The following is a 13493-nucleotide window of genomic DNA, read 5'->3' as shown; positions in this document are numbered from 1 at the left end:
TTCCAAACCCAGCACGTTTCAAAATACAGCACAGACTTGGGCCCAAGATTACCGGTATTGAGGAACTCTACTTGTATTTCTTATAATGTTATGGTTAGGTCTGGAGCCAAGTGGTTGCAATGGAACCCAAAAGGAGCGTCATAAGAAGGTTACTGCTGAGTAAGTGCTCTTGACAGCACCGCCAATTACTTTTTCCAACACCTTGTAGATTATTGAGAGTAGACTGGGTAGCTATTTGGCTGCTCTGGATTTAGCCTACTTTCTGTTGACAGGTCACAGGTGGGCAATTGTCATCATTGTTGGGTAGGTGCAAGTGACAAAATCACTGGAACAGCTTGGCTAGGGATAAGGTTAGTTCTGGGGCACAAAGTTATGTACTATAGCCTGGATGTTGTCAGGGACCATAGCCTTTATTGTATCCAGTGGCTTCAGCTATTTCTTGAAATCGGTTGGAGTGAATCAAATTGGTTGAAGACTGGTTTGTGTTCCTAGGGACCTCAGGAGAAAGCCAAGAAGGATTTTCCAAATGGCGCTTCCAGCTGAAGTCAGTTACAAATGCTTCAGTTTCATATTTGCACTTTAGTGCTGGGTTCCTCCAACGAGAGGAATGTTTTTTTGAATTTTCTCCTCCAGTTGGATGTTTAAATCTCCATTATCATTCACAACTGATGTGGCAGGACTGCAGAGCTTTACCCTTATCTGTTGGTTGTGGGATTGCTTAGTTCTGCTTATCGCATGCTGCTTCCACTGTTTGACATACAAGTAGTCCTGTACATACCAGGAATGCCCGGTGCTGCTCCTAGCATGCTCTCATGCACTCCTCGTTGGATCAGAGTTGATTGCCCAACCTGATGGTAATGGCAGATTGAGGGAAGTGCCAGGTTATAAGTTAACAGGTTGAGGTTGAACATTGTATTTGTTACAGATCCCTGATTGGGCAACACTTGCTAAACAATCCTAATATACCAAAAAATACACTGACAACCAATGTAAGATCAGTCAGGCTTGCAGTGTGGCTAAATTAGGTGTGCTAGAAGCTACATATATTCACACACAGGGCCTTGTCCTTGGCTAAAAGAACATTTCCACACATTTCATGTTTTTCAACTAAACAAAAACTTGGGGGAACAGACATTCCCTGGTTCACTCCCCATGGCAATGTCTTGACCAGAGTTGCCTGCCTAGCTTGAAGTTAAACCAAAGCTTGGCAATTAACTGTTCCCTGGTGCATTCTCCTTGGCAATGCCACTACTAATCAGATACCATTTGTCAAACAATCAGCACCCTTTTTTCATGCAGCATAAATTTTTGATCTCTTTTGCAAATCTGTCCTGAACATTGCAAGATGAAAAGCTTCAACGGCATGTCTCCTTTTTCAGCAATACTCAAGTTCTGTAGTACCAAGCAGCCATTGAATTATTTCATTGTTAGATCTGGCCATTCCAAAGTTCATCTTAACCAATTACTTTGATTTGCAGTGAAACATATCAAAATCTTAAAACTAACATTCAGGAAAGTGAGAAAACAGTATTGGATGAAACTACGTAACAGTTGAAAATTACCACTGCTGTTGGCGTAGGCCTGCATTCTGCTCCATATTTTGTAACCTGGTTCAACTGAAGTACCCAGTGCAATGTCTATAAGTGCTGCAGTGTCTTCAGAAACTCTGAACTCAAAAGACTTCCGTTCCATAGAGCCAGCCAAAGCCTTTCCAGTGAGACAATTCATTAGTAAATCTGCAGTAAGAGAAAGATCTTTGAAGAACATCATAAAAGAAGAATCTTTGTCGAATGAAAAAGGAATACACTTCATAAACATTGCGTAAACATATTTAGCATAGTACATATATATATATATATACACAATATATATATATATATATATATATAAATAAAAGCAACTTCTGGATTCAGATAATGTACCTGGATTAAGGATTTATTTGTTCCTCATTTGATATATTCTAAAAACAAGGGCAGCACGGTGGCGCAGAGGTTAGCACTGCTGCCTCATGGCACCGAGGTCCCTGGTTCGATCCCGGCTCTGGGTCACTGGGTCAGTGTGTAGTTTGCACACTCTCCCCGTGTTTGCGTGGGTTTTGCCCCCACAACACAAAGATGTGCAGGGTAGGTGGATTGGCCACGCTAAATTGCCCCTTAATTAGAAAAAATGAATTGGGTACTCTAAATTATTTTTTTTTAAATTCTAAAGACAAATGCATACCTGAGAAAACTTGCATGTTTCAGAAAAATTGTAAGAAAATAATGTTTAAATGTAAATATGTACAAGTGAATGAGCAGGGAGATTATATTCTGACGCGCACAGCAAATGAGGTGTTTATTCACAAAGGCAATTGAAAGAACAAAGATAAAAGAATTGGATAATACGAAGGAATGAAGGGGTTAGTCAATCAGACGAGCAATTCCCGTGTCACAAGTGCGAAGCAATGACCGTCTCCAACAAGAGACAATCAAACCATTTCCCCTTGACGTTCAGTGGCTTTATGGTAGTTACCATTATCCAGAAACTGAACTGGAACAGCCATATAAATACAAGTACTGTGGCTATAAGAGCAGGTCAGAGCACTTGGTGACTAGCTTACCTCCTAATTCACTAAAGCTCGTCCACCATCTTCAAGTCAGGAGTATGATGGAATACTTTCCATTTGCCTGAATGAGTGAGGCTCCAACAACACTCGAGAAGCATGGCAATATCCAGAACAAAGCAGGCCACTTGATAGGTATCCCACCCACCATATTAATAATTTACTCCCTCTACTACCGGCCTACAGTGGTAGCAGTGTGTACTATATACAAGAGGCATTGCAGTAACTCATCAAAGCTCCTTCAACAGCATATTCCAACCCCGCAACCTCAACCACCTAGAAGGATAAGGGCAGCAGATGCCAGCACCTGCAACTACCCCACAAGGCGCACACCATCTTGACTTGGAGCTATATCACCATTCCCTCAATGTCGCTGGATCCAAATCCTGACAAGCCCTTTCTAACAGCAGTCTGGGTGTACCTACAGCATGGACTGTAACAGTTGAAGGCTGTGATTCATCACCATCTTCTCTTTGGCAATCAGGGATGTCAACTAATAATGGCCTTGGTTCCGGGAAATCTTTTTAAATGCAGCATTCAGGAAATGTTGCAGTGTTATTTTGAATTTTTAAATGCAGCATTCACAAAATGTTGCAGTGTCATATTGAATGCAGAACGTTCTTTTAGGTCTTCCTCTTAAGTGGTTGTTTTCTCTGCCGTCTGTTGAGGGGTTTGAGCATATGCAGATTTTTCAGTCTGCATGAGGGTGACCTGTAAGCAAGACTCGTTTTTACTAATGCTCCTGTTTTCATAGTTAATACTGTTGCTACTGTTCTGCTGAATTACTGTTATTGTCAAACGTCGTTATTTATTTATATAAAGTAGTTCCTTCTCTTAAACAACGCATTTGATCTTTTTGGCGAAGAGGAGAAAACAGCAAGAAAATGAAACTAAGTTTTGCGATGTTCAGTGGGGCAACACGAGGTTGCATTCAATGAGTTTTTAGTTTTCACCCTGAGTTTGACGGAATTTCAAGTTAGCAGCACAATGGCTACATTCAGGGCGCTTGGTGATTTTGATGAGTGAAGTGAGGACTGGACCAAATAAGTGGAAAGGTTGCTGCATTTTTTTTAACAAATGGAAAAGAAGATTAGGCAAAACAGCACTCTATTCTCCTGAGAATGTGTGTGGGGGGTTTTTGGGGGAGGGGGGTGGCGGGGGAAACTTAAAAGTTGATGAGGAATCTGGCCATGCCATGGAAGCCAAGGCTGGATTACACTGCAGATTTAGTTGCTCTGGTCCAGAATCACCATAAACCGAAGCCCTCAGTGATTGTTCAAAGATTGAAATTTCACAGCCATTTTTGGAAAGCTAACTGTGGCAAAATTATACCAGCAGCTTTCAGAACATTGATTTTGGAGCAGTTTTTAAAAGATATGCTCAGCGGGAGCTCGGTCGGCAACATTAACGAGGACAGCATTCAGCGTCAGTTGTTGGGTGCAGCCACATTGACTTCTAAGAAATCTGAAATTTCTCATGGCATGGAAACGACTGCCAGTAATACTGAAGATATTCAGAAATCTAGCGTTGGTGACCATATGGGGACGCTGCATCAAATGAAGAAAGAGTTTCAAGCAATAAAGTGAAAGCAGTGGAGTGCTTTAGGTGTGCTGGGCCACAATATGCGAATCACTGCACATTTCGCGATGATGTTTGTGACCAGTGCAACAAGGGGCATTTAGCAAAGAAATGCAGGCGTGTGCAGCGCAAGGCGAAGGCTGAACAAGAAACTTTTCATTTGAAGAAGTTGCAATCAGCTACGCATCATTTAGACAGCTCAGAGCAGGCAGTGGAGCAAACGCACAGCATGTTGAACGTGAATAAGGCACGAGACGAACCTAATTTTACTACAGTGTGGTCGATGGTGAGGAAATCAAGATGAAGATGGCTACAGGAGCCTCCGCATCCGTAATTAGCGAGGAGACCTACACTATCTAATCGAGTGCCAGCCCTTACTCCAACAAAGATTAATCTTTGGACGTACACCGGAGAGTCCATACCTTTGATCAGGCATTAGAAGTCCATATCATGTATTAAAGTCAAGAAACAAGGGAAGGGGCCGAGTTTGCTCAGCCAGGACTGGCTCAGCAAAATTTCACTGAAGTGAGGTGAGATGAAGCAGACAAGGGTGACCAAGGACGTTGTCAAAAAATATCCAGACATATTTAAGGATCAACTGGGTACATTGCATGGTACTGCTGTAAAGCTGTTTGTCGATCCTCAGGCTACTCCTCGCTTTTTCCAGCCCGGGACAGTGCTCTATGCCATGAGAAGGAAAGTGGAGGAATTAGAACAGCTGCACAGGCTTGGAATCACTGAACCTATTCATTTAGCAACTCCAATGGACCCATCCTTAAAAAGAATGGTTCAGTACGCATATGTAGTGACTATAAACTCACCATTAACCAGCTTTCCAAGTTAGATGCTTATCTATTACCTAGGGTGGAACATTTGGTTGGAACTCTTGCAGGAGGAAAGCTTTTTTCAAAACTGGACATGAGCCAGGCATATCAACAACTCCTGCTAGAGGAAAATTCAAGGCAGCACATGACCATCAACACGCATACATTACACCCAGTAAGGATTCCATCCCTTTCTCCAGTTCCTTCGTCTCCGTCGCATTTGTTCCGATGATGCCACTTTCCAGAATGGTGCTTCGAAAATGTGTTCCTTCTTCCTCAACCATGATTTCCCACCTATAGTTGTTGACAGGGTGCGGTCCATCTCCCACACCACTACCCTCGCCCCCAGAACAAGGATAGAGTCCCCCTCGTTCTCACATTTCACCCCACCAGCCTCCGTATGCAAAGCACAATCCTCCACCATTTTCGCCAACTCCAGTGTGATGCCACCATCAAACACATCTTCCCTTCACTCCCTCTGACAGCATTCCGCAGAGACTGTTCCCTCCGAGATAATCTAGTCCACTCCTCCACGACACCCAACATCTCTCCCATAACCCGTGGGACCTTCCCATGCAATCGCAGAAGGTGCAACATCTGCCCCTTCATCTCTTCCATGCTTAACATCCCAGGCCCAAAACACTCATTCCAGGTTAAACAGCGTTTCACTTGCATCTCTTCCAATTTGATCTATTGCATTCGCTGCTCCCAATGTTGTCTCCTCTATATCGGAAAGACCAAACGGAGACTGGGTGATCGCTTTGCTGAGCACCTTAGGTCTGTGCGTATTCAGGACCCTAACCTTCCCGTTGCTTGTCATTTTAACATTAGACCCTGCTCCCATGGCCACATGTTTGTCCTTGGCCTGCTGCAACGTTCCAGTGAAGCTCAATGCAAACTGGAGGAACAACATCTCGTCTTCCAGTTAGGCACGCTACAGCCTTCCGGTATCAACATCAAATTCAACAACTTCAGATGATTAGCTCTACCCCACCTCAACACATTTGTTTTCATCCCATTTCATTTTAACTGTCTTTTACCATTTATTTCTCTCTTGCCTTTCTTTATATATATTACCCCCCACCGCCCCCATCTTATCCACCTTTTCTTACCCTTTTTCCCCTTTGCTTCCCCCTTCCCCATCCCCCACATCTACATCTGTCACAATTTACCCTCTGATGTTAGTTTCCCTGTCGTTTGGCCTTTCACACCTTTTGTTCTCTCTTTCCCTGCGGTTTCTGTGTCTATCAGCATCCCGTTTCCCTGGGTTTCTGTGGCTATGACTTGCCTTTCATTCTCACTCCACAGTATAAATATTTCCCACCTTCTCTGTCTGTTAGCTTTGACAAAGGGTCATCTGAACCCGAAATGTTAGCTCTTTTCTCTCCCTACAGGTGCTGCCAGACCTGCTGAGATTTTCCAGCATTTTCTCTTTGGCTTCAGATTCCAGCATCCGCAGTAATTTGCTTTTATAACATGCATAAAGGGTTGTTCAATTATTATCGTTTGGTTTTTCGCATAACCTCCAGTCTGGCGATCTTCCAAAGGATGACCAACTGTTGCAAGGCATTCCTCAGGTTGCAGTCTACTTGGATGACATCTTAACTAAAGGTAAGACTGAAGAGGAGCATCTCAGCAATCTGAATCAAGTTTTTAAAAAGGTGTTCAGAGGTGGCACGTGTCTGAAGAGGAGAGAGTGCATTTTCCTGGCACAAAGTGGAGTATGACTTCCGGTGGTGGCCATGATGTGAGTGGTCACACACAGAGAGGCAGCTCCTGCTTGAAGGCGCAGAGAAGAGCTCTTTTTATCTGATATTGGGTGGAATTTTGATGAAGCGGGGTAGGTGAATGTTGGAGGAGTAGTGTCCCCCCGGGACTGGTATGTCTGCTGGTTATCAGACTCGGCAGAAATCAGGGAGAGACCAAGCTAAAGAGTTGGGGCAGACCTACACTGCAGCAGCAGCGACTGTAAGCATGCAGGGTTGATGTAAGCTGGAAGGCCTCAGGTGGAGCAGCTGATGGCTTTTATTAAAGAGGAATTCTGCCAGCAGAGGAAGGAAATGCGGGAGGAACGCTACCGTGCTGCCCGTAGGGTAAGGTCAGTCGGTATCCTTCCTCCTTTAGCTGAAACGTGGAGGGTTTGGGGGGGGGGGGGAATAAAGGTGCCTTTGGGCAAGGGCTGCCGCGCCAGCAGGTGATGCTGGTGAACGGAACAGAGGTGGTTGGGGTGAATGCCGAGAGGGGTAGCCAGGGAAGGACGGGGGGGTTGTTGCAAAATGGCTGCGGATGGGCTAAGTATAGGGTGGAATTAAGGGGGCAGGAGTGAAGTGGGGAAGATGATGAACGATAGAGGGGATTGAAGGCGTAAACCTCCAGTAAGGCTGGTAATGTGAAACGTCCGGGAACCGAATGGGTCGGGTAAAAGGTTGCGGGTTTTCCCGTACCTCAGGAGCTTAAAAGCGGGATGGTATTTCTGCAGGAGACACACCTCCGTGTGAAAGACCACGTTAGGTTAAGGAAGGAGTGGGTCAGGCAGGTTTTTCACTCCAGGTTTGATTCAAAATCGAGGGGAGTTGCGATTTTAATGAGCAAAGCAATGGGATTTGTGAGTGCTAAGGGGGTGAGGGATCCGGGTGGGAGATATCAGATTGTGAGTGGAGTTTTAGAAGGGTCACCGGTGTTGGTAAATGTTGATGCCCCAAATTGGGATGATGTGAGTTTTATGAGGGGGTTGCTGGCAGTGATCCCGGATTTGGCCACACACCAGTTGATCATGGGAGTTGATTTTAACTGTGTCCTAGAGCCGAGGGTGGATAGGTTGAACTCAGGTCGATGGGTAAGGTACAAATGACAAGGGAGCTGGGGGGGAGGGGGTTTATGGAGAGAATGGGTATGGTGGATCCATGGTGCTTTCTGAACGCAGGAGGAAGGGAGTATTCCTTCTTTTCACACGTCTATAAAGGTGTATTCGAGGATTGATTACTTTGTAGTGAGTCGGGAGATTTTGGTTGTTGTGGAGGGGGCAGAGTATCTGGGGGTAGTTATCTTGGACCATGCGCCCCACTGGTTGGAAATTCGGTTTAGATGGAGACGAGAGCAGAGGTCGGAGCGGAGGTTTGACTCGAGGTTGTTGGCGGATGAAGGTTTTTGTGATAAGGTGCTGGCGAACATTAAGGAGTCTGTGGAGTTGAATCAGAATGGGGAGGTGCCGGCGGCCATTTTTTGGGAAGCATTGAAATCAGTGGTCCGGGGGAAATTAGAAGGCTCGGGCGGATAGGGAAAGGAGGGAGGAACATGACCGTCTGGCGAGCGAGATAGTGGAGGTGGACAGGGAATGTTCGAGGATGCCTACCGTGGAGGGTTTGGCTAGGAGGAAAATGTTGCAGGGACAGTTTGACAGGCTGACAACGTGGAAGGCGGTAGGGCAACTGTGTAGGGCAACAGGGGTGCAATACGAGTATGGGGAGAAGGCGAGCCGCATGCTGGCGCACCAGCTGTGGAGGCAAGCTGCATCCAGGGAAATATTGAAGATACTGACTGGGGCTGGTGATGTGGTACAGGAGCCAGGGAGGGTAAACAAGGCATTTAGGGAGTACTACTAAGGGTCTTTGCGAAGCAGGCCCGGGGGGAGAGGAGGGGGACATGGAGCAGTTCCTGGACTAGCTGGAATTCCCGACGTGGAGGAAGCAAAGAGGCATGCATTGGAGGAGCCCCTGGTGCTGAGGGAGGTGCTAGATAGTATCAGGGGTATGAGGCAAGGGAAGGCCCTGGGCCAGATGGGTACCTGGCGGAATTTTATAAGGAATTTGCGATGGGCATGGCACTACATCTGTCAGGGGCATTTAATGAAGCACTGGAGAAGGGGGAGTTGCCGGAGACGATGATGCAGGCAGTACTCATACTAATTCCGATAAAGGGAAGGACCCGTTGGAATGTGGGTCGAATAGGCCCATATCAAATAACAAAGAACAAAGAAAAGTACAGCACAGGAACAGGCCCTTCGGCCCTCCAAGCTCGTGCCGACCATGCTGCCCGACTAAACTACAATCTTCTACACTTCCTGGGTCCATATCTCTCTAGTCCCATCCTATTCATGGATTTGTCAAGATGTCCTTTAAATGTCACTATCGTCCCTGCTTCCACCACCTCCTCCGGCAGTGAGTTCCAGGCACCCACTACCCTCTGTGTAAAAAACTTGCCTCGTACATCTACTCTAAACCTTGCTCCTCGCACCTTAAACCTATGCCCCCTAGTAATTGACCCCTCTACCCTGGGGAAAAGCCTCTGACTATCCACTCTGTCTATGACCCTCATAATTTTGTAGACCTCGATCAGGTCGCCCCTCAGCCTCCGTCGTTCCAGTGAGAACAAACAGAGTTTATTCAACCGCTCCTCATAGCTAATGCCCTCCATACCAGGCAACATCTTGGTAAATCTCTTCTGCACCCTCTCTAAAGCCTCCACATCCTTCTGGTAGTGTGGCGACCAAAATTGAACGCTATACACTAAACAATCTAAATCCTGCTGTATCCTCTGACAGTCCTCATCGCTATCCGCAATTCCACCAACCTTTGTGTCGTCTGCAAACTTACTAATCAGACCAGTTACATTTTCCTCCAAATCATTTATGTATACTACAAACAGCAAAGTTCCCAGCACTGATCCCTGCCGAACACCACTAGTCACAGCCCTCCAATTAGAAAAGCATCCTTCCACTGCTACTCTCTGTCTTCTATGACCTAGCCAGTTCTGTATCCACCTTGCCACTTCACCCCTGATCCTGTGTGACTTTACCTTTTGTACTAGTCTAGTCCAAAAGACTAGTCTACCATGAGGGACCTTGTCAAAGGCCTTACTGAAGTCCATATAGACAACCTCCACTGCCCTACCTGCATCAATGATCTTTGTGACCTCTTCGAAAAACTCTATCAAGTTAGTGAGACACGACCTCCCCTTCACAAAACCATGCTGCGTCTCACTAATACATCCATTTGCTTCCAAATGGGAGTAGATCCTGTCTCGAAGAATTCTCTCCAGTAATTTCCCTACCACTGACGTAAGGCTCACTGGCCTGTAGTTCCCTGGATTATCCTTGCTACCCTTCTTAAACAAAGAAACAACATTGGATATTCTCCAGTCCTCCGGGACATCACCTGAAGACAGTGAGGATCCAAAGATTTCTGTCAAGGCCTCAGCAATTTCCTCTCTAGCCTCCTTCAGTATTCTGGGGTAGATCCCATCAGGTCCTGGGGACTTATCTACCTTAATATTTTTCAAGACGCCCAACATCTCGTCTTTTTTGGATCTCAATGTGACCCAGGCGATCTACACACCCTTCTCCAGACTCAACATCCACCAATTCCTTCTCTTTGGTGAATACTGATGCAAAGTATTCATTTAGTACCTCGCCCATTTCCTCTGGCTCCACACACAGATTCCCTTGCCTATCCTTCAGTGGGCCAACCCTTTCCTTGGCTACCCTCTTGCTTTTTATGTATGAGTAAAAAGCCTTGGGATTTTCCTTAACCCTATCTGCCAATTACATTTTGTGACCCCTTCTAGCCCTCCTGACTCCTTGCTTAAGTTCCATCCTACTTTCCTTATATTCCACACAGGCTTTGTCTGTTCCCAGCCTTTTAGCCCTGACAAATTCCTCCTTTTTCTTTGTGACGAGGCCTACAATATCCCTCGTTATCCAAGGTTCCCGAAAATTGCCGAATCTATCCTTCCTCCTCACAGGAACATGCCAGTCCTGAATTCCTTTCAACTGACACTTGGAAGCCTCCCACATGTCAGAAGTTGATTTGCCCTCAAACATCCGCCCCCAATCTAGGTTCTTCAGTTCCCGCCTAATATAGTTATAATTAGCCTTCCCCCAATTTAGCACATTCACCCTAGGACCACTCTTATCCTTGTCCACCAGCACTTTAAAACTTACTGAATTGTGGTCACTGTTCCCGAAATGATCTCCTACTGAAACTTCTACCACCTGGCCGGGCTCATTCCCCAATACCAGGTCCAGAACAGCCCCTTCCCTAGTTGGACTGTCTGCATATTGTTTTAAGAAGCCCTCCTGGATGCTCCTTACAAACTCTGCCCCGTCCAAGCCCCTGGCACTAAATGAGTCCCAGTCAATATTGGGGAAGTTGAAGTCTCCCATCACAACAACCCTGTTGTTTTTACTCTTTTCCAAAATCTGTATACCTATCTGCTCCTCTATCTCCCGCTGGCTGTTGGGAGGCCTGTAGTAAACCCCCAACATTGTGACTGCACCCTTCTTATTCCTGATCTCTACCCATATAGCCGCATTGTTCTCGGAGGTGTCCTCCCATAGTACAGCTGTGATATTCTCCCGAACCAGTAGCGCAACACCGCCACCCCTTTTATATCCCCCTCTATCCCACCTGAAACATCTAAATCCTGGAACGTTTAGCTGCCAATCCTGCCCTTCCCTCAACCAGGTCTCTGTAATGGCAACAACATCATAGTTCCAAGTACTAATCCAAGCTCTAAGTTCATCTGCCTTACCCGTAATACTTCTTGCATTAAAACTTATGCACTTCAGGCCACCAGACCCGCTGTGTTCAGCAACTTCTCCCTGTCTGCCCTGCCTCAGAGCCATACTAGCCCTATTCCCTGGTTCTCCCTCAATGCTCTCACCTTCTGACCTATTGCTCCCGTGCCCACCCCCCTGCCATACTAGTTTAAACCCTCCCGTGTGACACTAGCAAACCTCGCGGCCAGGATATTTATGCCTCTCCAGTTTAGATGCAATCCATCCTTCTTCTACAGGTCACACCTGCCTCGGAAGAGCTCCCAGTGGTCCAGATAACGGAAACCCTCCCTCCTACACCAGCTGTTTAGCCACGTGTTTAGCTGCTCTATCTTCCTATTTCTAGCCTCACTGGCACGTGGCACAGGGAATAATCCCGAGATTACAACCCTAGAGGTCCTGTCTTTTAACTTTCTGCCTAGCTCCCTGAACTCCTGCTGCAGGACCTCATGCCCCTTCCTGCCTATGGTTGTTAGTACCAATATGTACAACAACTTGTTCCTGTTTGCCCTCGCCCTTCAAGATGCCCGCTACCCTTTCGGAGACATCCTGGACCCTGGCACCAGGGAGGCAACATACCATCCTGGAGTCTCTTTCACGTCCACAGAAGCACCTATCTGTGCCCCTGACTATAGAGTCCCCTATGGCTATTGCTCTTCTGCGCTTTGACCCTCCCTTCTGAACATCAGAGCCAGCCATGGTGCCACTGCTCTGGCTGCTGCTGTTTTCCCCTGATAGGCTATCCACCCGACAGTATCCAAAGGGGTATACCTAATCGTGAGGGGGACAACCACAGGGGATTCCTGCACTGACTGCCTGCCCTTTCTGGTGGTCACCCATTTCTCTGCCTGCATCTTGGGTGTGACCACATTTATATAACTGCTATCTATGATGCTTTCCGCCACCTGCATGCTCCTAAGTGCATCCAACTGCTGCTCCAAACGAACAATGCGGTCTGTGAGGAGCTCCAGTTGGGTGCACTTTCTGCAGATGAAGCCATCCGGGATGCTGGAAGCCTACCGGACCTGCCACATCTCACAGTCAGAGCACTGCACCCCTCTAATTGACATTGCGTCAATTAATTAGTAAATTAAATTTAAAAGTATTTTTAAAAAAGTTACTGTTTACTATATGTTTCCTCGCACTAGATTTCTACTATAAATGTGAAAGCTAAATACAGTACTACTGAACACGGATGTGAAACCATTGGTTAATTTGTTGGCGGGGAGGATGGAGGATCATGTCCATGGGGTGGTTGCAGAAGATCAAACAGGCTTTGTGAAGGGTAGGCAGCTTGTGAGTAATATAAGACGGCTGTTGAATGTGATGATGAATCCATCAGGGGCTCTGGTACCGGAGGTGATGGACGCGGAGAAGGCATTTGACTGGGTGGAGTGGCGCTACTTGTTCAAGGTTTTGGCTGAGATTTGTGGCATGGGTGCGGTTGCTCGGTGTGGCATCAAGGGCAAGGGTGAGGACAAATGAAATGAGCTCACAAAGATTTGACTTACACAGGGATATGAGGCAGGTGTGCCCGCTGTCACTGTTGCTGTTTGCGCTGGCCATTGAGCCATTGGCAATGGCTCTCAGGGGGTTGGCGGAGTGGCAGGGCATTAGGAGGGCCAAAGGGAGCATCGGGTGTCCATCTATGCCGATGACCTCTTGCTGTATGTTTCGAACCGTTGGAGAGTATGGGAACGATTATGGGCCTGCTGGGGAGGTTTGGAGGGTTCTTGGGGAACAAACTGAATGTAGGGAACGTGTGTTATTCCCAGTGATTGATCTGGGACAGCGTGCTAATTAAGGGGGGATGCCATTTATGGTAGCGAGGGATAGGTTTAGGTATTTGGGAATTCAGGTAGCGAGGGAATGGACGGGGCTCCATATGTGGAACTTAACAATGCTGGTGGAGGAGGCCAGGGAGGATCTTAAGAGG

General features: G+C 46.6%; 1 protein-coding gene across 4 annotated transcripts in view; it reads right to left on the bottom strand.

Annotated features, from left to right (window-relative positions):
* LOC140409077 (probable E3 ubiquitin-protein ligase HERC1) overlaps positions 1-13493 on the bottom strand; it is a 701933-nt gene that overhangs the window by 526865 nt on the left and 161575 nt on the right. For all 4 annotated transcript variants that reach the window (XM_072497165.1, XM_072497164.1, XM_072497166.1 and 1 more), the window contains one exon: positions 1563-1736. In XM_072497165.1, coding sequence (XP_072353266.1) covers positions 1563-1736 — 174 coding nt within the window. The remainder of the gene's footprint in view (positions 1-1562; positions 1737-13493) is intronic.

The sequence above is a fragment of the Scyliorhinus torazame genome, chromosome 3 (assembly GCF_047496885.1).
Source record: "Scyliorhinus torazame isolate Kashiwa2021f chromosome 3, sScyTor2.1, whole genome shotgun sequence".
NCBI lineage: Eukaryota > Metazoa > Chordata > Chondrichthyes > Carcharhiniformes > Scyliorhinidae > Scyliorhinus > Scyliorhinus torazame.
The sequence above is the reverse complement of the archived record's forward strand: the minus strand, read 5'-3'. Positions and strand labels throughout refer to the sequence as shown.